At 49.1% G+C, this 20,048-nt stretch overlaps 2 protein-coding genes across 4 annotated transcripts in view; one reads left to right on the top strand and one right to left on the bottom strand.

Moving 5' to 3' along the window:
* The window catches only part of SLC38A6 (solute carrier family 38 member 6), an 88,933-nt gene extending 85,019 nt beyond the window's left edge, over window positions 1-3,914 (bottom strand). The window contains exon 1 of one of the 2 annotated variants that reach the window (XM_053259473.1): window positions 3,840-3,914. In XM_053259473.1, coding sequence (XP_053115448.1) covers window positions 3,840-3,872 — 33 coding nt within the window. In that variant the 5' untranslated portion in view covers window positions 3,873-3,914. Of the gene's footprint in view, window positions 1-1,557; window positions 1,785-3,839 lie in introns of those variants that run through there. The other variant, XM_053259463.1, reaches the window with a different exon arrangement.
* On the top strand, window positions 1,733-17,105 carry TRMT5 (tRNA methyltransferase 5). 2 transcript variants are annotated; one of them, XR_008309507.1, is made up of 6 exons: window positions 1,733-1,948; window positions 7,043-7,701; window positions 10,391-10,518; window positions 13,632-14,280; window positions 15,245-15,428; window positions 16,773-17,105. XR_008309507.1 is itself a non-coding variant. In XM_053259449.1 (5 exons), exons 1-5 carry the CDS (start codon window positions 1,944-1,946, stop codon window positions 16,874-16,876), a joined length of 1,545 nt encoding a protein of 514 aa, XP_053115424.1. In that variant the 5' UTR covers window positions 1,737-1,943; the 3' UTR covers window positions 16,877-17,105. The 2 variants fall into 2 exon arrangements, 1 of the variants encoding a protein (XP_053115424.1); XM_053259449.1 differs by lacking the exon at window positions 15,245-15,428 and having other exon boundaries at window positions 1,737-1,948.
* The last annotated feature ends 2,943 nt before the right edge of the window (window positions 17,106-20,048 follow it).

The following is a 20,048-nucleotide window of genomic DNA, read 5'->3' as shown; positions in this document are numbered from 1 at the left end:
AAAGCTCACTGGGCAACTCTGGGTCAATCCCTTCTCTCAAGAGGATTGCTATAAAACCTGGATAAAAGTAAAGTTGTGCCATCGAGTTGATGTTGTGTCGACTCCTGGGTCCTGGCGCCCACAGAGCCCTGTGGTTTTCTTTGGTAGAATACAGGAGGGGTTTACCATTGCCATCTCCCACATAGTATGAGATGATGCCTTTCAGCATCTTCCTATATCACTGCTGCCCGATATAGGTGTTTCCCTTAGTCTGGGAAACATACTAGTGGGGATTCAAACCAGTAACCTCTTGCTGCCTAGGCAAGTTACTTCCCCACTGAGCCATTAGGTGCTTCAGGGTATAACTCCCCTGCTAACTAGGCAAAGAGGCAGCTTTTAAAAGTGGTGGCTCTCTTTATTTGGCGGGGGGGGGGCAGCAATGGGCCCTATCCACCCCCAGCACAGTACCCCTCCAGTGGCTGTTGCTGGTGTCTATTTTATGTTTCTTTTTAGATTGTGAGTCCTTTGGAGACAGGGATCCATCTTTCTTATTTATTTTTTCTCTGTGTAAACCACTTTGTAAACTTTTGTTGAAAAGTGGTATATAAATATTTGTAATAGTAGTAGTATGCTGTCTGAGCTCCTAGGAGAAAGGGTGGAATCATATATAATACATTCACGTACAGAGAAATCAAGCATGGGACAGCAGTTAGTCTCTGTGCAAAAATGCAAACAGTGCAATTCTGTGCATGCTTACTCAGAAGTAAGCCCCATTAGGTTCAAGGGATCTTTCACCAAGGAAACATACACAATGCACTGTAGCCTAAGAGCGTGTGTGTACATGTGCAGGCGCATAGATGTAATCCACACACAGAGGCTCTCTTACTGTTCGATCCTGCCCTTCTTCCAGTGGCACAAGGACGCACTATTGCACACCCCCTCCCCGGGTCCCAAGCTGTTGTTGGGACTACAACTCCCAACATCCCCAGCCACAATGGCCTAAAGCTATTGCGGCTGGATATGATGGGAGTTGTATTCCAACAACAACTGGGGAGGGACCCATAGTTGGGATCTTGCAGGCCAGCAGCACCAGGAAGAAGACCGTGGGGGAAGGGGGCACCGAAGGGGCAGAGTGAATTGATGGGGGTGGGTGAGCTGTGTCCCACATGTCAGATTTGTGGGAGAGAAAGGGGGGCACTTGCCCACCCATATCCCCACTCTACTACTACTACTATTTATATACGTCTTTAATTCGACCAAAGTTTGGCCCTCTGGAGCCAATTTGGTTAGAGGGCACACACTGCAAGGAAGACTGCTGGGCCCGCTCCCTCTTTCACCCGGGGCCCGCTCCCGGGTAAGGGAGCAGGGCATCCCGTTTCCACGCAGCAGAGGCAAGACGCGTGTTGCACGGCACGTCTGAACACGCTGTGTGACACGGAAAGGGAGGTCTGTCCGGAGCGCCCATCCTGCCTTCCTTTCCCAGGCCCTACCTACCTACCTACCTACCCACCCACCCTTCCCTCCCCAGGCAGACCCACTTTCTCTGCCCCTTCCTCCGTCCCTGCCAGCCCGACGCACCCTGCCCGGGGCGGGCGCCTCCAGCCGCGAGAGGAGCGGGGCTGCCTCCTGCTCCTCGGACTCGAGCAGCTCCTGCGCCGACAGGTACCAGCCCTGCTCGCTGTTGAGGCTCCCGAAGCGCGGCGGCTGCGGCTGCTGCTGCTGCTCCATGGCGAGAGGCGAAGCGCGCCGGGCGGAGCAGCAGCAGCAGCAGGAGGTCGAGGAGAGGAGGGGCAGCTGCAGGAGGAGGAGGACCCGGCGGGGGCGGCGCGCGGGGCGGGAGCGAAGCCGCGGGAGGAGGATCGGCCTTGGTGCCGCCCCGCGCTCGCCCGGCGACGGCTGATGATGGAGCGGGGAGGAGGCCGGGCTCTTGCAGCAGGGGCGGAGGGCAGCGCGGCCGCGGCGGCATGAGGTGAGGCTCGCCGGTAGTGGCGAGATGGAAAGAGGCGCTGGGGCCAAAGCGAGAGAGGGCGTCCTTCCTCGCAGAGGGCGCGAGGCCAGTCCGCGCTCTGCACACGCTCAGGGGCTCTCTCCTGTGATCTCCAGCAATAGCAAGGCCCGAGGGCTGCTTTGGCGTGGGATCGATCGGCCAAGGGAGGGCTCTTACTTAGCCAGGGGGCCAGCCAGGCCGGTGGGCAGCTGAGAGGCGGCCACAGCTGGGAATAGGATGCTAAACGCGATGGACATCGGGGGGACTTAGGGTTGCCAGCTCAGCTGCCCCTCATTACGCAGGATGTCCCTCGTTTCAGGGATGAAATGTTGGTCCCTACAAGGACAGCATTTGTCCCTCCATTTAATCAATAGCATATAATTCAGTTGCGTATATGTCAATGATACTCAGGCTCTTGATTACCACTGCATACACCTGCCCTCCCCCAGCCAACCCCCCCCCCATTTTATGTCCCTCATTCTGGCAATGAAATGTTGGCAGCCCTATCCATAGGGGCTCCGAGTCAGGCAGTATATAAATTAAATACATAATAACAATTAATAATCCTGGGTGTTTAGACCTTAGCACTGACTCCGATTAAGCCCTGCTGTTAAAAAGCAAACAAACTCTGGGGCACCAGGTTATTTTGGAAGCGACGTGTTTAATGGTATGTTGCATTTTTCTGACCACCTGGATGCCCTGCGCCCTGTTACCAGAATTGGATGGCACATGCACAGACACCATGTGTGTGCTGGTGTCTGGCAGGGATACTTCCTGCCCAGCAGGAAGTGGCATGGGGAGCAGAGAGCAGGTGAGGACCTGTGTGTGCTCCTCTTTCTTAAAACTCCCGCACCCCTCGGCACTGAACCGGTGCTCGAACTGCAGTTTGTGCACACCCCTAGAGGAACTTGGGAGAGGCTCATAGGCACACTTACTTAGGAGTAAGTATTGCACTCAGTGGGACTTGCTCCTTTGTAAGCAAAGAGGAGAGTGGGTTGCTTTCACTGTTCCCTGGGCCAGGCCGAACAGTTGCCAGATTTGGCTTATTTTAAGCCAAATTTTGGGTTACGGTCCATTTGACCCACGAGTATACCCCTTAGGTTCTGGCAGCCGTTTCACATGTGTGTGCTCACAAGTTTTTGGATGTCTGCTCAGTTCATTTTAGATGCCGCTCAGGTTGAATCAGGAAGGCCCAGCTTTGACTGCAGGTGCACACAGACTGCCTTGACTGCCTGCCCAGAACAAAACTCATTCTACACACAGATGGAAAAAATTAGAGGGCCCACTGGTTGCCATGGGGAGGGACTTGGATTTGAAGGGTCAGATCAAAACTAGCAAGCTATCATAACAAATCTGTGGATTTCCACAGAGAAAAAGTTAAGCATGTCTTTAAACTTACGGTCACAGAGACACTTCATTGAAAAGAAGTGGGATTTATTTCTGAATAAGCAGTTACAGCAGGGCTGGCTGGCCAGCCATTAAAGCTGGCTGCTTAGGGCACAACGCCAGCTACGGCAGTGGCTGGTGGTTGGTGTCCTCCCCGCACCCCGGCATCCTCCTGGCCAAAGCAGGCAGGAGAGCGGGCAGGTGATGGAGGTGCAGACTACTTTGCAGCGGCAGTGAGGAGGGTTAATGGGTGATACGGAACACCCACCCTCGCTGCCGCCACAGCAGAAGTCTATCAATGGTTGCTAGTCTGAGAGTTCTAGGCCCCCTCCAGCCTCCGAGGCAAGATGCCTCTGAGTAGCAGTTGCAGGGGAGCAACAGCAGGAGAGAGGGCATGTCCCCACCTTTTGACTGTGGGCTTCTCAGAAGCTTTTGCTGGGTCCCTGTAGGAAACAGGATGCTGGGCTAGATCAGTGGTGGCTCTTACCTGAGGGCAGAGTGGGCAGCAAATATTTGTCATCCGTTTTACCTCCTCTGTCGGGCTTCCGTAGCCGTTTCTTTGTCTGCCTCATTACCTGCCTGTCTCTGCCAGTTCCCTGCCTGCCGGCTGGCCCCAATGGGTACATAGGGTGGGCGATGGTACCAGAATTTTGTCAACACCAATAGGAACACACAGAGTGGTTCAGATTTGAATATTAATGAGGCAGGAGCCATTTACAAGGCTTGCCTTTATTTCCAGAAGGTGGGTGGAGCTTAAAATGCCCTGATGCCAATCAGAAGGCATCATGCTGATTGACTCCTCAGGCAGTGCCCAGAGGGTGGGGTAGTCTTTTTCTTTCAGCTACTTGTATTCTTATTCAGTAATCTTTTGCAGTTTGTTTGGACATTTGTCCCAGGGAGGATCCTGTAGAGAGTGTGGGGGAGGAGTCAAGAGGGAAAGGGAAAGAGAACCTGGAGTTGTTGCTGAATACACTTGCTTCTCTTTGTTGCTCCCCTTTTAGGGGAGTCCTCTTTAATTCAGATTCCTCTTAGATTTGAGTAAATATGGCAATAAGAGTGCAGAAGAGCAGGAAGCATGATGATGCAAGGAAACTTGCTGTTTGTGTAGTTGCAAATAGTATAAACTTGCCATTTGCTGCTAGCAATTTGCTTTTTCATTCACTGCTCATAAGCAGAGAGCTCAGGTTACCTATTCTAGTCAGAAGAGTCTTCTGTGCAGATCTTGAGAACTGGCCTGTGAGGAGAGCTGGTCTTCTGGTAGCAAGCATGAATTGTCCCCTTTGCTAAGCAGGGGCCACCCTGGTTTATATTTGAATAGGAGAATGTCTGAGCACTGCAAGCTATTCCCCTCTGGGGATGGGGCTGCTCTGGGAAGCGCACCAGCATGCTTATGTGCAGAAGGGTCCAAATTCCCTCCCTGACATCTCTTTTGGATTTCTTTGAGAGTGTAAACAAGTGAGTTGTTGTTGTTATTTATTCGATTTCTATACCGCCCTTCCAAAAATGGCTCAGGGCGGTTTACACAGAGAAATAATAAATAAATAATTTGTTGATAAAGGAGATCCAGTTAACATAGTCTACCTGGACTTCCAAAAAGCTTTCAACAAAGTTCCTCATCAAAGGCTCCTGAGGAAACTTAGCAGTCATGGGATAAGGGGACAAGTACATGTGTGGATTGCTAAGTGGTTGAAAGACAAGAAACAGAGGGTAGGTATAAATGGAGAGTTTTCACAATGGAGGGAAGTAAGAAGTGGGGTCCCCCACACTGTTCCCTCTAAGGCATGCACATGTGCACATGCTCACATGTTTTCTGATGTCCACTCAGTTAATTTTAGATCCTGCTCAGGTTGAATTAGGAAGGCCCCACGCTGTATGCATGTGCGAACACAGTGTCTTGATACGGCTACCCTGTCGGAGATTCCCTGATATTGTTGACTACAACTCCCATCATCCCCAGCCAAAGTCCATTGCAACTGGGGATGACGGGAGCTGTAATCATCAACATCTGGAAATCCCTGTGACAGGAAATACAGGTGTCTTCCTCTTCTATTTTATTTTATTTTATTTTATATTTTATTTTACTTTTCACATTTGTATACCGCTCAAAATGCAAGTCTCTGGGCAGTTTGCAACAAAACAATAAAAACAGATAAAAAGATTAAAACATTACAACAATTTAAAATTTAAAATGTTAAAACTATTAAAAACACAATTAAAATTATTATGCACTTCAGCTGCTCCCTCCAGGTTGCCTGAATTGAGCTTGGGCAAGGGAGTCTGAGGCTGAGGTCCTCAGGGGAGAACTTAGATTGAAGAAGCCAGTGTGGTATGGTGGTTAGAGTGTTGGACTAGGACTGGGGAGGCCCGAGTTCAAATCCCTATTCAGCCATGAAACTCACTGGGTGACTCTGAGCCACAGTTGCTTATCTCTCAGCAACCTACCTCACAGGGTTGTTGCGAGGATAGCTATAACCATGTCTGGGCTTCTCAGAAGAAAAGCAGGAGATAGATAGATACACACACACACACACACACATATATATATAATGCATATATATATATATATATATATATATATATATATATATATATATATATGAACCTTTGTTGCAGTCAGTATGGGGTGCCAGTGAGTTTGTTGTTAAAGAGCCTGTCTCCTATGTCTCACATGTGGGAGAAAACTGTTGAGATGGTCCACAGGGAGGTCCATTGCATTTTGCTGGGAGCCAGATAAGAACATAACAACAGCCCTGCTGGATCATGCCCAAGGAAGCCCATCTAGTCCAGCATCCTGTTTCACACAGTGGCCCACCAGATGCCTCTGGGGAGCCCACAGGCAAGAGGTATGTGCATGCCCTCCCTCCTGCGGTTGCTCCCCTACAACTGGTATTGAGAGGCATCTTGCCTCTGAGGCTGGAGATATATCACAGCTACCAGACTAGTAGCCATTGCTAGACCAGTCCGCCATGAATCTGTCTAAGCCCCTTTTAAAGCCATCCAAGCTGGTGGCCATCACCACATTCCATGGCAAGGAATTCCATAGATTCTTTGGGGAGCCCTTGTGGCCTGGAATGTGCTCCAGACTGCCCAGTTGCTTGGTTCTGCGCGTATTTGTAGAAGGAGAGAAGAGCTGGTGGTAGCAAGCATGACATGTCCCCCTAGCTAAGCAGGGCCCACCCTGGTTGCATATGAATGGGAGACTAGAAGTGTGAGCACTGGAAGATCTTCCCCTCAGGGGATGCAGCTGCTCTGGGAAGAGCAGAAGGCTCCAAGTTCCCTCCCAGGCAGCATCTCCCAAGATAGGGCTGAGAGAGACTACTGCCTGCAACCTTGGAGAAGCCCCTGCTAGTCTGTGTAGGCAATACTGAGCTTGATAGGCCAATGGCCTGACTCAGTATACAGCAGCCTCCTATGTTCCAGTTCTAAATATCCACACAAGTGTGTTTGCGTGCAGTGCTAGCATGGCACAATGCTTTGGGACATTGTATCCATGTCGGTGTTGACAATATCTTCTTCCTCAATGAAATTGTCCCCAAGTCTCAACTTTGGGTCATGCAGGACAGCTTTCCATAACCTGATATAGGTGGGAGTGATTTTATGAGAACAGTACAAACATGCAAATTTGTTGCTTTTTTTTTTTTAAACAGAATGCTTACATAATGTCTGTTAAATGAATAATTTCCCTTCTAGGATTTTCAGGCGATTAAACAGCTTCTCTGCTAGTCTCCTGAAAACGAAATATATTGGGACAAGTAGATCAAACACGTCATTTCCGGCAGTCTGGCTGCTTTGGCGCCGTTCTCTTGACCGATTGCCCAGACCAGTAGCCCAGATCACACAGAGAAATTCTTCCTTCACCATGCCAGAGATGCTTGAGAACAAAGTTGACCTTGATCTGCATGTGCCTCATCCCAGAGTCCGTGGAATGACCACCCTAGACAGAGCTGCTTTCAAAAGGGATGTTGTCGTCCCAGCTCTTAAGGTTAACCAAGACATCATCCACAAGCTGGTGAAGTCTCTCAAAGGTGTGCTGATCCAGCGGCCAGGTCTCAAGAGAGTTATTGAGGATCCCGAAGATGAAGGCAGAAGGTTCGTTTTGTTAGATCCTCGTAAAATATCTGCTGATGGTTCCCTGGGTGAATCTGAGCAGCGGGTCTTAAAGAGCTTTAACGTTAACCCTGAAATAGTCAAGTATAACCTGGAACTGACTTACGACCATTTCAAGGTGGAAGAGGTTCTGCAAGCAGTGCTTCCTGAAGGTCAAGAAGTGACCACTGCATTCAGCCGAGTGGGCCATATCGCTCACTTGAACCTGAGAGACCATCAGCTGCCCTACAAATGTCTAATCGGTATGCAAGACTTAATGCCATTTGTTAGAGTGGTTTCTAGACACTGCGTGATTTTCTAAGGGCTAAATCAGCAACTATAGTTTAAAGCAGGGATTCCCAACCTGTGGTACTCCAGACGCTGCTGATCTACAACTCCTATCATCCTCAACTACCATTTATTGTGGCTAGGGATGATGGGAGTTGTAGTTCAGCAACATCTGACGTAGCACAGGTTGGGAACCCCTGCTTTAAAGCAACATTAGCCCTATTAACACACAATGTTCAACACTTATACAAGTGTACAGTGTGCACAGGTACAGATCTGTACACAGGTGCAATTATTCACACATTATGTTGAACAGAGGTGCAGAGGTATACTTCCTCTCTATTCCATGCATTAGAGGGGCCTGTACCCAGGTTCACTTTTTAAATGAATGCAAGTACACTCATTCACACAAACATACATACGAGGGTCAGACATCTCTACACTCCTACCACACAATGTCTGAATAGGGCTACTGGGGTGCGGAAACCAATCAGGCTTTTAAATGCCTGACAAGAATAACCTGGCTCGCTGTAAGTCATTGGGATGTGCAAGCTGGCTCGAAATCAAGCCAGCTCGCACTCAAGGCTCACCCTCAAACCAAACTGGGCAGGGTGATTTGAGGGTGATTTGACAGGGTGAAACTGGGCAGGGTGATTTGAGGGTCCAAGGGTGAGTCGAGCCAAGCCTGTGCCTCGTGAGTTGGCTTGATGGCTATACTTGGAAAGGGGAATCCAGCAAGGATTCCCCCTTACAAGTAAAGGGTTTTTCTGTGAGGGAAAAGGTACTGTCTGTTTTTTACCTTTAAAAATCAAGCTGCTGTGCGGCAGGATGGTGGCAGCGGCCGGCAGAGCAGCAGCAGGGATGGCAAAGGGGGTAGTGTGATGACCTGCCTTGGCCGACTGCCCAGCAGCTGCAAAAACCACTCTTTTCGGAGGGGAAAGGAGAGACGGGGACGGACAGTCAGACGTCGCCAGGAATCCACACCAGAGGACGGACGACCGGAGAGTCACAAACGTTGCCAGAGGTCTAAACTGGGAAGTCCATAGGATCGGGGGTACACACGAAACAGAGTCAAGGTTGCTCGCGGTAGGGCTGGTCACTACGGACGTTGTTTCCAGCAGAGCCCCAGCTTCCCGGCTGCTCTAAATAGGCAGAGTGCGAGAGCCCCACCCATTGCTGCAGCTGGGCCTTGTCGTGGAGATGCAGCCGGGCCAGAGCTGGGACACCTGTTCCCTCTGGCCGGCCTCTCCGACCTGCGGCGTTCCTCCCTCTGAGCCTGTACTCTGGCCAAACGTCGCTGCCGGGGATCTGGGGCCGGCAGCTCGACTTCAGCGGCCTCGGAGGCTTCATCAGGAGGAGGGAGGGAAGGTGGCAGAGGGGCCCGCAAGCCTGTCCACTCTGTCTGTTGAGCCGGCCGGAGTTTCAGCCTGCGCTGGGTCTTCATCTGAAGAATCCTCCTCCTCCACGGCCCCCATGGGAGTCATCCCAGGTGGCAAGACTGTGGCATGCACAGAAACCTGAAACCTGGCCCAGGCTGCCATTTGGGAGGCCGGCGGGCAGGTGGAAGACGCCTCCGCCATCCCTGCCACGCAGCGGCTTTAAAGATTAAAAAACAGGCGGTACCTTTTCCCTCCCCACCTCACATATAGCCCTTTACTAGTAAAGGGGAGTCCTTGTTGGATTCCTTTTTACAAGTATAGCCATTGGGCCCCTCAAGGTGACTTGATGTCGGGACCGGGCCATCAATCAAGCCCGAGCCACCGGGGGCGGCTCAAATACAGTCCAGATTTGAGCTCTACTGGGCTAGCCAGTTCCATGCGCATCCCTAGTAAGTCACTCTAAAGGCTTTTTGTAAAGGAGCAGAAAATACTTGCCTTTAAGCTACCCTTATCGCCTCTTTGGTTTTATAAAACCTGTTTACAAGGCTCACTTGCCTTCTTCTCTGTTCACTTATCCTGCTTCTCCCTTCACGCTTCCCTCTCCTCTGTTCCATCTCTAAAGGGCTCTTGGCTCCTTAAGGCAAGAAGAGGCCACCCCATGAGTAGCCTCCATATGCTTGCCCTGTAGCCATTAGCAAGCCGTATGGATACTCCATGGGAAGTGGTCTCTTCCCTTCTGGCCTTAAAGGGCACTCGAGAGCTTTGGGACTAGAGCAGGGGTGCACAAGTCAAATTCCCTGGTGGGCCAGAACCAAACATGACTTGGTATGCAGGGGCCGAAGCAAATATTCGGCACATTAAACCGCCTAGAGATTTTTATACTAGGCGGTATATAAATTCAATCAATCAATCAATAAAATTAAAAATATTAATGAAAGCAATTATTAGTTACTCATTAAAAATATTAATGAAAGCAATTATTAGTTACCCATAGCATGAGGATCTGGCCTCCAGGCCTTATCAACATAAGCCTGGACCAGAGGAAATCATGCCACAGCCACCAACAAGTGCAGCACAATACTACCGCAGACCGGGAGACAGCAGTACTTTTTTCTTTGTTTTAAAGAGAGCCCTAATTTCATGGAGACAGAGTATAGTTTTACTAGTTGTTTTAATGTCTCTGATACAGACTCATAAATTGCATTTCTACTTTAAAAGCAGAGTCACGGAACGTTTCCAAACCCTGCAAGATTCAGCGATGTTTACTTATTTCTCTGCCTTTCAGGCCAAGTGATCATTGACAAGAATCCAGGAATCACTTGTGCTGTAAATAAAACAAATACCATCGACAATGCCTATCGGAACTTTCAGATGGAGGTGATAGCTGGAGAGGAGACCAGTATGATAACAAAGGTACCTGCACTTCTAATAGTACTACATGTAGCAAAAAGGGGTTAAAAGTCCAGCGCCGAGAAGGCAGACAAAACAAAGACCAGACATCATGGAAAGACACAGTCCAGTGTATTAATGGTGTCTTTCTCTCAGCAATACAGACCTGGCAGTCTGTGTGTGCTCCCAGATGTCTCAGTCCTGCCTGAATGAAATCGCAGCTCTGTTCATAAGACCCCAAACCCACATAATCAAAGATGTTGATGAACTCTTGCAAAAGACTGGTTTTAAAATTCGTTCATGAACTGTTTTTTGCTGCTTCCAAAATAGGACAGCTTTCTCCTCTGGTCTTTGTATCTTTGGTCTGAAGAGCAAAATGTAGGGAAACTGAATTTCCCCAGAAAGATTGAGAATGGTTTTATGTGGTACACCTTGGAGAGCCAGTCTTGTGGTAGCAAGCATGACTTGTCCCCCTAGCTAAGCAGGGTCCACCCTGTTTGCATTTGAATGGGAGTGAGGAGTGTGAGCACTGTAAGATATTGTAAGAGCTGGTCTTGTGGTAGCAAGCATGACTTGTCCCCATAGCTAAGCAGGGTCTGCCCTGGCTGCATATGAATGGGAGACTTGATGTGTGAGCACTGCAAGATATTCCCCTCAGGGGATGAAGCTGCTCTGGGAAGAGCAGAAGGTTTCAAGTTCCCTCCCTGGCTTCTCCAAGATAGGGCTGAGAGAGATTCCTGCCTGCAACCTTGGAGAAACTGCTGCCAGTCTGTGAAGACAATACTGAGCTAGATAGACCAATGGTCTGACTCAGTATATGGCAGCTTCCTATGTTCCCCTCAGGGAATGGAGCCTCTCTGAGAGAAGCAGAGGGTTCTGAGTTCCCTCCCTGGCTTCTCCAAGATAGGGCTGAGAGAGATTCCTGCCTGCAACCTTGGAGAAGCCGCTGCCAGTCTGTGAAGACAATACTGAGCTAGATAGACCAATGGTCTGACTCAGTATATGGCAGCTCCCTATGTTCCTAATGGGAGCTGATTCCTGAAAGGAAAATGCACATGCACCACACTGTTTTTGAATGGAACCCACAAGTCTCACACCTAGGGATGTGTACTGAAATTGCTTCGGCACCATCTCAAGAGCGGCGAGAGGTTCCTTTAAGAGGAGACGGGCAGGTCCTACGCCTCCTGGTATCTTCCGCTGCCCCACCCCATCGTGGCGCTGTTCTCAGAAAAGAGAACAGTTCTGATTGCGGTTCTCAGCTCAGCTGGCAGCCACATGAGGGGGGGGGCCTTCTTGGTTGCTGCCCCGAGATTGTGGAATGTGCTCCCTACTGAAATACGATCCTCCCCATCTCTGGCAATTTTTTAAAAGCATTTGAAAACCCACTTCTTCGCCCGAGCTTTTTCAGCTTTTTACATTTTTAGATTTTAATCTGTTTTGACTTTTTAAATTGTTTAAATTTGTTTTTAAGTTTTATGTATGTTATTAACCGCCCAGAGATGAAAGTTTGGGGCGGGGTACAAATTTGATAGATAAAGAAACAAACAAACAAACAAAAGCATCCTGTGCTTCCTTTAAACTGCCCCACCCTGGCAATGGGATGCTTCCCCCAACATCCCTCGAATCGCATCGCCACCGCGCGAGGGATGCTGGCGGAAGCACCCCGTCGCTGCAGCAGCCAGTTTGAAGGAGACAGCGGCACAGGCTGCCGCTTTCACAGGGATGCTTTTCTGAGAGCAGTGCCATGATGGGGCAGTGCGGGGTGGCGGAGACCTCTAGGAGGGGCCTCCTGGAAGGAGCTGCCCGCCTCCCGTTAAAGGTACCCCTCGCCCTGTGCCGAAGCGTTTTGGACACAGGGAGCCGAATCGTTTCAGCTCCTCCTCAAAGAGGTGCCAACATGATTTGGGCACATCCCTACTTGCAGCCTTTGCTTGCAAAATATACGTAACCAGAGGCCCAGTCCTTTCCCAAGTACTGATTGTCTTTATTTCGCAAGCAAAGACCACAGTCTTTCTACCTGGATGCCATTCATAGAGAATGAGGTGCGTTACGTGTATTTCATACTCAGATTGGCTCTCGGGTACCATTCTTGATGTGCAGAGCATCCCTTACTAGGAAGCCCTAGCCTAGGACAGGACTATGCCTCTTCATTTCCATCAGCGCCATAACCCCCTTGCTGAGCTGAGGAGCTCAATTCATTGGCATTGGTTCTCTGGTTTAAATAAAGGAGAACAATCAAATAGCTATCCTCAAACCATGAGAGGGCAGGTTGCTTTTTTAAAAATGGGCGGACTGAGGTCTGTACCTGAGATCCAGGTTCAAAATGTCACTTGGCCGTGCAACTCACTTTTGCCAAGTTCTGCCAAGTCAGACCATTGGTCCATCTATTTTAGCACTGTCTACACTGACTGGCAGTGGCTCTCCAAGGTTCCAGGCAGGAGTCTCTCCCAGCCCGACCTGGAGATGCTGCCAGGGATTGAACCTGGGACCTTCTACATGCCAAGCAGATGCTCCACCACTGAGCTATACGGCTTCATCTCCTAAGGGGAAGATCTTACAATTTCCCATGTAGTCTCCCATTCAAATGCAGAACAGGGCAGACCCTGCTTAGCAAAGGGGACAATTCATGCTTGCTACCACAAGACCAGCTCTCCTCCCCAAGAGAGAGATTGGTCCTGATCCTAGGAGCCTTGAATTCTAAGTTTTGACTGTGAAGGAAGATGATGAAACAGAGAGTGGGGAAGGCAAGGGTAACCAGGGCTGAAGGAGAATCCGTACTGGTGCACTGAAGGCATTGAGCAGCAGCACAGAGGGAGGGGCAGATCAAAAGAGCTGCCCCAGAGAGCCTCTGGTACAGGCCCATACTAAGGCTGCAGTCCAAACTTTGCACATGCCCTGGAACCTCTGCTATTGGCTGTGGAATTCTACAAGAGCATGGGCATGCACTTCTTTTCTATAGCCAGCAACAAGGAAGCCCCAAGGCTTCTGATTCTGACTTTTTGTAATAATGATATTCCTGGGATATATGTTCAGTCCAGATGTTGGGTGTACTATTGGCCATAATGTAGTTCTTCAGTCTTTCTCCATTTCTGAGTTTTGATGGCTGGAGTTCAACCAAGTATCTTGGACTCTTGCAGGTAAAAGAACACTACGTCTCGTACGAATTTGATTTTTCCAAAGTCTACTGGAATCCCCGCCTCTGTACAGAACACATGCGCATCGTCAGCCTCTTAGAGCCGGGCGACCTTCTCTTTGATGTCTTTGCAGGGGTGGGGCCTTTTGCGGTGCCTGCAGCAAAGAAAAACTGTGTCGTTTTTGCGAACGACCTGAACCCCGAATCGTATAAGTGGCTGCAGCACAACTGCAGATTAAACAAAGTGGAGAAAAAGGTCAAAGTCTTCAACCTGGATGGCCGGGATTTCCTTCAAGGGCCAGTTAAGGAAGAGCTGGCAAAACAGCTCGCCTCCAAAGAGCGGAAATGCTCCCTGCACATTGTCATGAACTTGCCAGCAATGGCCGTCGAGTTCCTGGATGTCTTCAAGAGCCTCTTGGATGGAGAGCCGAGCAGCAGTGCTGACCTTCCCACAGTGCACTGCTACGGCTTCTCCAAGCACGACAACCCCATGCAAGACATTCAGGAAAAAGCTGAAGCTTCCTTGGGAGCTTCCCTAGAGAGCCAATGTTCTGTGGAACTGGTGAGGAATGTGGCACCTGGTAAGGAAATGATGTGCATCAGCTTCTGCATCCCAGCCGAGGTGCTCTATAAGAAGCCATCTGTACTGACAGGTAAATTCACCAGAGGTAGAGGGAGGATTGCTGTGGAGAGTTTGTGTTAAAGCACAAGGCATTCTAAATCCTTTGACCAACGTCCAGAGGAAGAGTGTGTGTGTGTGTGTGTGTGTGTGTGTGTGTGTGTGTGTGTGTGTGTGTGGATTTGATTTAAATCAGATTAATTTAAATCATGATTTAAATCACTAGTCAGTAAGGCTAGATTTAAACCATGTTTTTTTACATAAAGACTCATTCTTGCTGGTATAATCTTAATATTTACAACCAGATTAAGGTTTCATTTTTGGTCCTCTTCTAGATAGAAAAATTGTCCAAAATAATCTCACAGAAACCTCTGGAAGAGCATGACATTGTGAATGGATTAATGGAATTCATTTACCAAAAAATTTAAACATTGCATATATACAGCCACATAATTAAAAACGAATCCTTATTTCATGATGAATGCCTTTGGACTATAATGTATCTTAAATAGAAAACTAGATAGATTTTATTTCCCTCAAAAAGCATTTTATTTTAAAAAATCTGATTTAAATTTTTAAAAATCTGATTTTTTTATTTTTTAAAAATCATTGATTTTTATCCACCCTGGTGTGTGTGTGTACACACACACACACACACACACACACACACAATGGATGTGCAGTATGCACTCTGGGAAAGGGGCAATTTTTGTTATTTCCTCTTCCCTCTGAAACAGACTGGGGATCCCAAAAATATATCCTGGAGGGCTGTGCAACCCTCAAGGGCATGTTTTCAGGAGTTGCAGTCCCTTTCAGAGGGAAGGGGAAATGGACAAAAGTTGGCTCTCCCCTGGAGCGCATGCTTCATTAGTCTGGCTGTCAGCCTTTGTCTTGGATTAGACACTGAAATGTGGATGCCTACATTTATGGTTCTTCGCCTCTAGGTGGGTTATGGGTGACCCCCAGGCCACTTCAAATGCTATTAACTTCCTCCACAGAAAGCACTTGTGAGATGAAAACTACATGGGGAGAATATGTGATTGCAGGTGCAGCAATGAAAGTGATGTTGGGAAAGCCACAACCAAACCCAGCTTCCCAGCACATGTGGTGAAATGAGTGTGTGGAGCAGTCATACATCCATGTGTGGCTTTTGTGCTTTTTTCTCTGCGGAGAGCTTTCAGTGTAAGTTCTTTTAACAGGCTGTTGTAGATGGACACCGAGACTCGTGGTGCCTTGTCAGATGCTTGGTAGAATTTTGCATGGGGTGCTCAGTCCTGTTTGGGGGCTTTAGTTCAGGGTTGAAGTCCAAAGATTTCTCTTTCAGCGGCAGCTCCTTGTGCTATACAGGATACTGCTCTGGGGAGGCCCTGTCAAAAACGGTTTGGGGGAAGGGTCCTTGGGAAGAGGGGGCTAAACATCGCCAGGGTCCACGCAGAGCACAGTGAGTGGCTCTTTGGCTCCTGCCCCAACGCTCCTTGATTGGTGCTCACCTGCCCTTCTTTCCCCTTCTGCTTATGGACGCTGTCCCTGAATGCCAGGCCTGTGCTTGAGTTGCTCCGGAGCCAAATCAAGTGCACAACCGCACCAGTGCCGCTGTGCAGAGCACTTGCAGTATGGCCGACTCCACACAACATGGCATGCTTCCAGTGGGTGGGTGGAGTCCTTGAGGGGACGCTGAGCCCCGCACCGTCCCAGCGGCTGGGCTGGGGCCTGGAGAGCAGTGGGAGAGGTTGTTCTTCCAAACGCTCTCCCCAGAGAGTTCTTGGGGGAAGTGCTTGGAAGAACGACCTCTTCCATCACTCCCCTGCACACAACTCTCGCCGCACCCCATGCGCCGTCCCAGCTGCCTGCCGGGTGGTAGTGGGGCTCGGCTCCTCGTAAAGGAGACCCCTCCCACACTGGTAGCACATGGTACTGTGAGGAGATGGCGGCATGGTGAGCAGCTGCCTGTCCACAGCAATGGTGCAGCTCTTGATGCGAAGCGGCTGAAAGCACAGGCCTACCGAGGACAGCGTCCATGGGCGCATGCCAGGAGGCCTCGCCCCTGCACTGAGGCCCTTGGACAGCACCTCCTGTGGACACCTTTGAGGAGACCAGTGATGGAGAGCTTCCCTCTGTGACAGCAAATGCTGGCATGCATGCCCTATTTTCAGGTGGCTAATGGTGCAGCAGGGAAACGACTCAGCAAGCCCGAGGTTGCCGGTTCAAATCCCTGCTGGTATGTTTCCCAGACTATAGGAAACTCCTATATTGGGCAGCAGCAATATAGGAAGATGCTGAAAGGCATCATCTCATAGTGTGCGGGAGGAGGCAATGGTCAACCCCTCCTGTATTCTACCAAAGACAACCACAGGGCTCTGTGTGGGCGCCAGGAGTCGACACCGACTTGACGGCACACTTGACCTGACTATGCGCCTGGGGACAGTGTGAGGTGAACAGAAACTGTTCCCATGAACTCTGTCAGAAATGTAACGTTGCCTCCCAGACCCTTATGGATTCAGACGGTCTGTTATCTTAAATGTATAGGTGCAGATGATCCCCAGGAGCCCGCCTCTAAACGCCTGCGCCCAAATGAAGGCTCCGCTGAAGGAAGAACCGAAGCCCAAGACCCTGCGAGTTCTGCTCCTTAACTGATGGCCAAGCAGGATTTTGCCTCTGTCTTCCAAGGTGTACAGAGTCGATTGGATCTCCTCCTAGGAGCCAGTCAGAAGAGCTGTCTTGATGTCTGTTTCTGAAAGCTGGGGCTGCTGCAGTCATTTAATATATGCATTGGTTTGGTTTGGTTTTGTTAATTATGTGATAGCTGGGCCAGAGCTACTTATCTGAAAGGATATTAAAAAATTTTATTTTCCTACACAAGGTAGTGTCTTCTCTTCCAGTTGTGTGCAGTCATTCCCAGGCCAGTGACAAACTGTGGCGAGAAAAGAATGAGGCGAAAAAGCACCTTTGGGGTCATCTCACCACAGCCGGCAAACCAGCAACAGCCCCTACTGGTCCTGATGACTTTTTGGTTCCAGCTTTGTCCAGTCAGACCACCTCCACGGAGGGCGAAGTTCATAAGGGGTCCGGAGGAGAGGAAAGTGCTTGTGTTGTCTATTGTTGGGGCCGAGTTTTCAAAGGAGATCTGTGGTGCGATAGCGATCCCTCTCCTTGACTATTGGATCTAACCCCTTTGAGGAAAGGGTGAGAGCAGAGTTCTCCTGACCCTTCTTTTCTAACATGAATGCTGCTGTGGGGAGGATGAGGGCGCTGCTAAGTTTGCAACCAAGCACCATTTCCTGCACACCTTCCTCTTTCTCAAGAGAGGGAGCCAGTGGATGATGAGAGGTTTACTGTAGGAAGGGGTGAGGGACCCCTTCAGGAATAGCCCCATGGGAGAAGGCGGTTTATACAGTGAGGGACAGTGGGGTGTGTGTGTTTCTCTCTCTCCCAGGACCCAATTTCAAGGGAGAGAATATGTGGCTGGGGAGGAAGCCGGTTTGCATTCTCCTGAATACTTACCGTCCTTCCAGGCCACTGGGGCTGAAGATGTGGAAAGCATAGGCAGCCTACAACCTCCTCCCTACCCTGCTCTCGGCAGCTGATCACAGAAGTCGCTGTAGCAAGCATGAGCCCTCCAAAGTGAAGGTGGTGCAGATCTGCGTGCAAATGTGTGCAAAGCTCTTTGGATGCACGAAATACACACTATTATTAATTCATTAATTTATTAATTTATTTTTACATTTATATCCCGCTCTTCCTCCAAGGAGCCCAGAGCAGTGCACTGCATACTTGAGTTTCTCTTTCACAACAACCCTGTGAAGCAGGTTAGGCTGAGAGAGAAGTGACTGGCCCAGAGTCACCTAGCTAATATCATGGCTGAATGGGGATTTGAACTCAGGTCTCCTCGGTCCTAGTCCAGCACTCTAACCACTACACCACACTGGCTCTCTTTTTAGCTATAAAATGCTAAAGACTGTTTTCTGGCACCAGAGTCAGTTTGATTTGAGGCATACAGCTGTCTCGGCTACCTTTACCCTCTTCCTTTGGGGCATGATGGTCCCAACTGCAAATCTCCAATACAAATTTAACGCTTGACAGCCTGTGGTGTAGCGAATTCCCCTGCAGCGATCCCATGGATGAAAGCAGATCCCAGGATACAGATGGCAGTCTAGCTGCTGTGTGGCTTCTGAACCCTAGGAAGGCAGTTTAAATAGGGCACATTCCTACATTTTAGACAGCTCACTCCTACCGTTGTAGCTTTTCTATATCTGCGGTGCATTATATGCATTATACTGGCATTCTAGTGCCAGTATAGTTAAGATGACTTGTTTCACCATTTTACCATTATAAGCCCTGAGCATTCTGTTGATCATAACATCTAAACTCTGTCGAATCTGCCTAAGTGTTTGCAGATGTGAATTAGGTAATGCCACCCCTCCAAATCTGGTGCTAACATAGGTAAGAGCTGCTGTTATACTCTTCCTCCTCCCATGACTGTGTGTAAAGCACGTAATACACAAGGCAGAAATTCATCAGGACCAGACAGATCGGTGGTAACTGGAGACGGGCCTCCTCAGATGACCTTAACGTGCGGTGGGGATTGAATCAACATCCACTCTGCGATGTTTGCATTTCTTAATTGTAATTCACTTTGTATTTCCTTTTTTCAACTCTAGTATTCAAGAAATGCATATTTCTGGGCAATGATTGCCTTGCTTGTGGTGGCTTCTTTACAGTTCATCGCTTCTTTAAAAACCTTCCTAGTGCTTCAGAACACTACACTGTCCTCTCCAAATCTGCCTAAATTTAGTCATGGCTAATGGTGGAAACTGAATCTTTCCTATGCAGAATCCTAACCATGCATTTACCAAGATAAATTGGGGGTGGGGGGATCATTTGAGGGAAAGGTGCTTAAACCCCTTCCTGTGCGGCTGATTCCTCAGCCATGCTCTCTTTCACAGTTTTGGATTGGGTGGGCAGTGGGGAGAGATCGGGACGGGGCATGTGAAAAGAATTGTCAGTGGTTTGGAAAAGAATTAGACTCTCCTCTCCTGCTCACCCCTCTGCCCCTCCATATACCTGTCCAGCCAACAAGAGATGCTCAGGCACTTTGGACACATTAAAAGCACTCTATAAATGCTGCATCATATGTACCACCTACATTGTGAAATTCTATGCTTATGAAAAGCTGGCTTTTAATTAGGAAGCAAAGTGGTTTGCCTCTCTGGCTTTTAATTAGGAAGCAAAGTGGTTTGCCTCTCTGGCACTAAGAACTACTGTAGGAGGGGAAAGGGGGAAGGTGCTTGCCTCTGTGTGCACAGAGCCTGCACACACAGAGAGGCTCCCTATCTTACACCTCTTTCCAAAACAGCTGGAAATGCCATGATCCTAATGGACACATAACTGGAGTCCCTGCAGGTGAGAGGGAGGTATCAACAGATTTGGGGTAACCTGCAAATACACTGGTTTCACAAAAATCTGAAAGAAATAAACCCAAGGCGGCAAAAAAATTAATCTCAGAAACTGCCCTAATGTAACTCAAAGGAGAAGAATGTTTGCCGACTCAGAGGGCACTTGACAACCAGTGGGCGGAGCTAGTGGAACTCTTGTGGTGGGGAGTGGGGAAGGAGGACGAACAAAAAGAGTGGGAAATTTCTCAGCTTGGAGAAGACTCCCTCGAGACAGTCACAACCCCATTCTGTGGCTGCGGGGAAGGTGCCTAAAACATTTCCATTTTCTTACCAGCCACTTCACAGCTTTGCATTTCTGAGGGGGAAGGGGTTTGGCACATTTAAGCGCTTGGCATGTCCTCACCCAACA

This window comes from Hemicordylus capensis, chromosome 1, assembly GCF_027244095.1.
Source record: "Hemicordylus capensis ecotype Gifberg chromosome 1, rHemCap1.1.pri, whole genome shotgun sequence".
NCBI classification, from domain to species: domain Eukaryota; kingdom Metazoa; phylum Chordata; class Lepidosauria; order Squamata; family Cordylidae; genus Hemicordylus; species Hemicordylus capensis.
Note: the sequence above shows the minus strand (reverse complement) of the source record. Positions and strands in the feature narration are given on the sequence as shown.

Excerpts from the sequence above, each read along its gene's own strand:
- TRMT5 (XM_053259449.1), top strand. Across the intron at positions 7,702-10,390 it reads GCCCTACAAATGTCTAATCG|GCCAAGTGATCATTGACAAG; the intron begins GTATGCAAGACT and ends TCTGCCTTTCAG. Across the intron at positions 14,281-16,772 it reads GAAGCCATCTGTACTGACAG|GTGCAGATGATCCCCAGGAG; the intron begins GTAAATTCACCA and ends TTAAATGTATAG.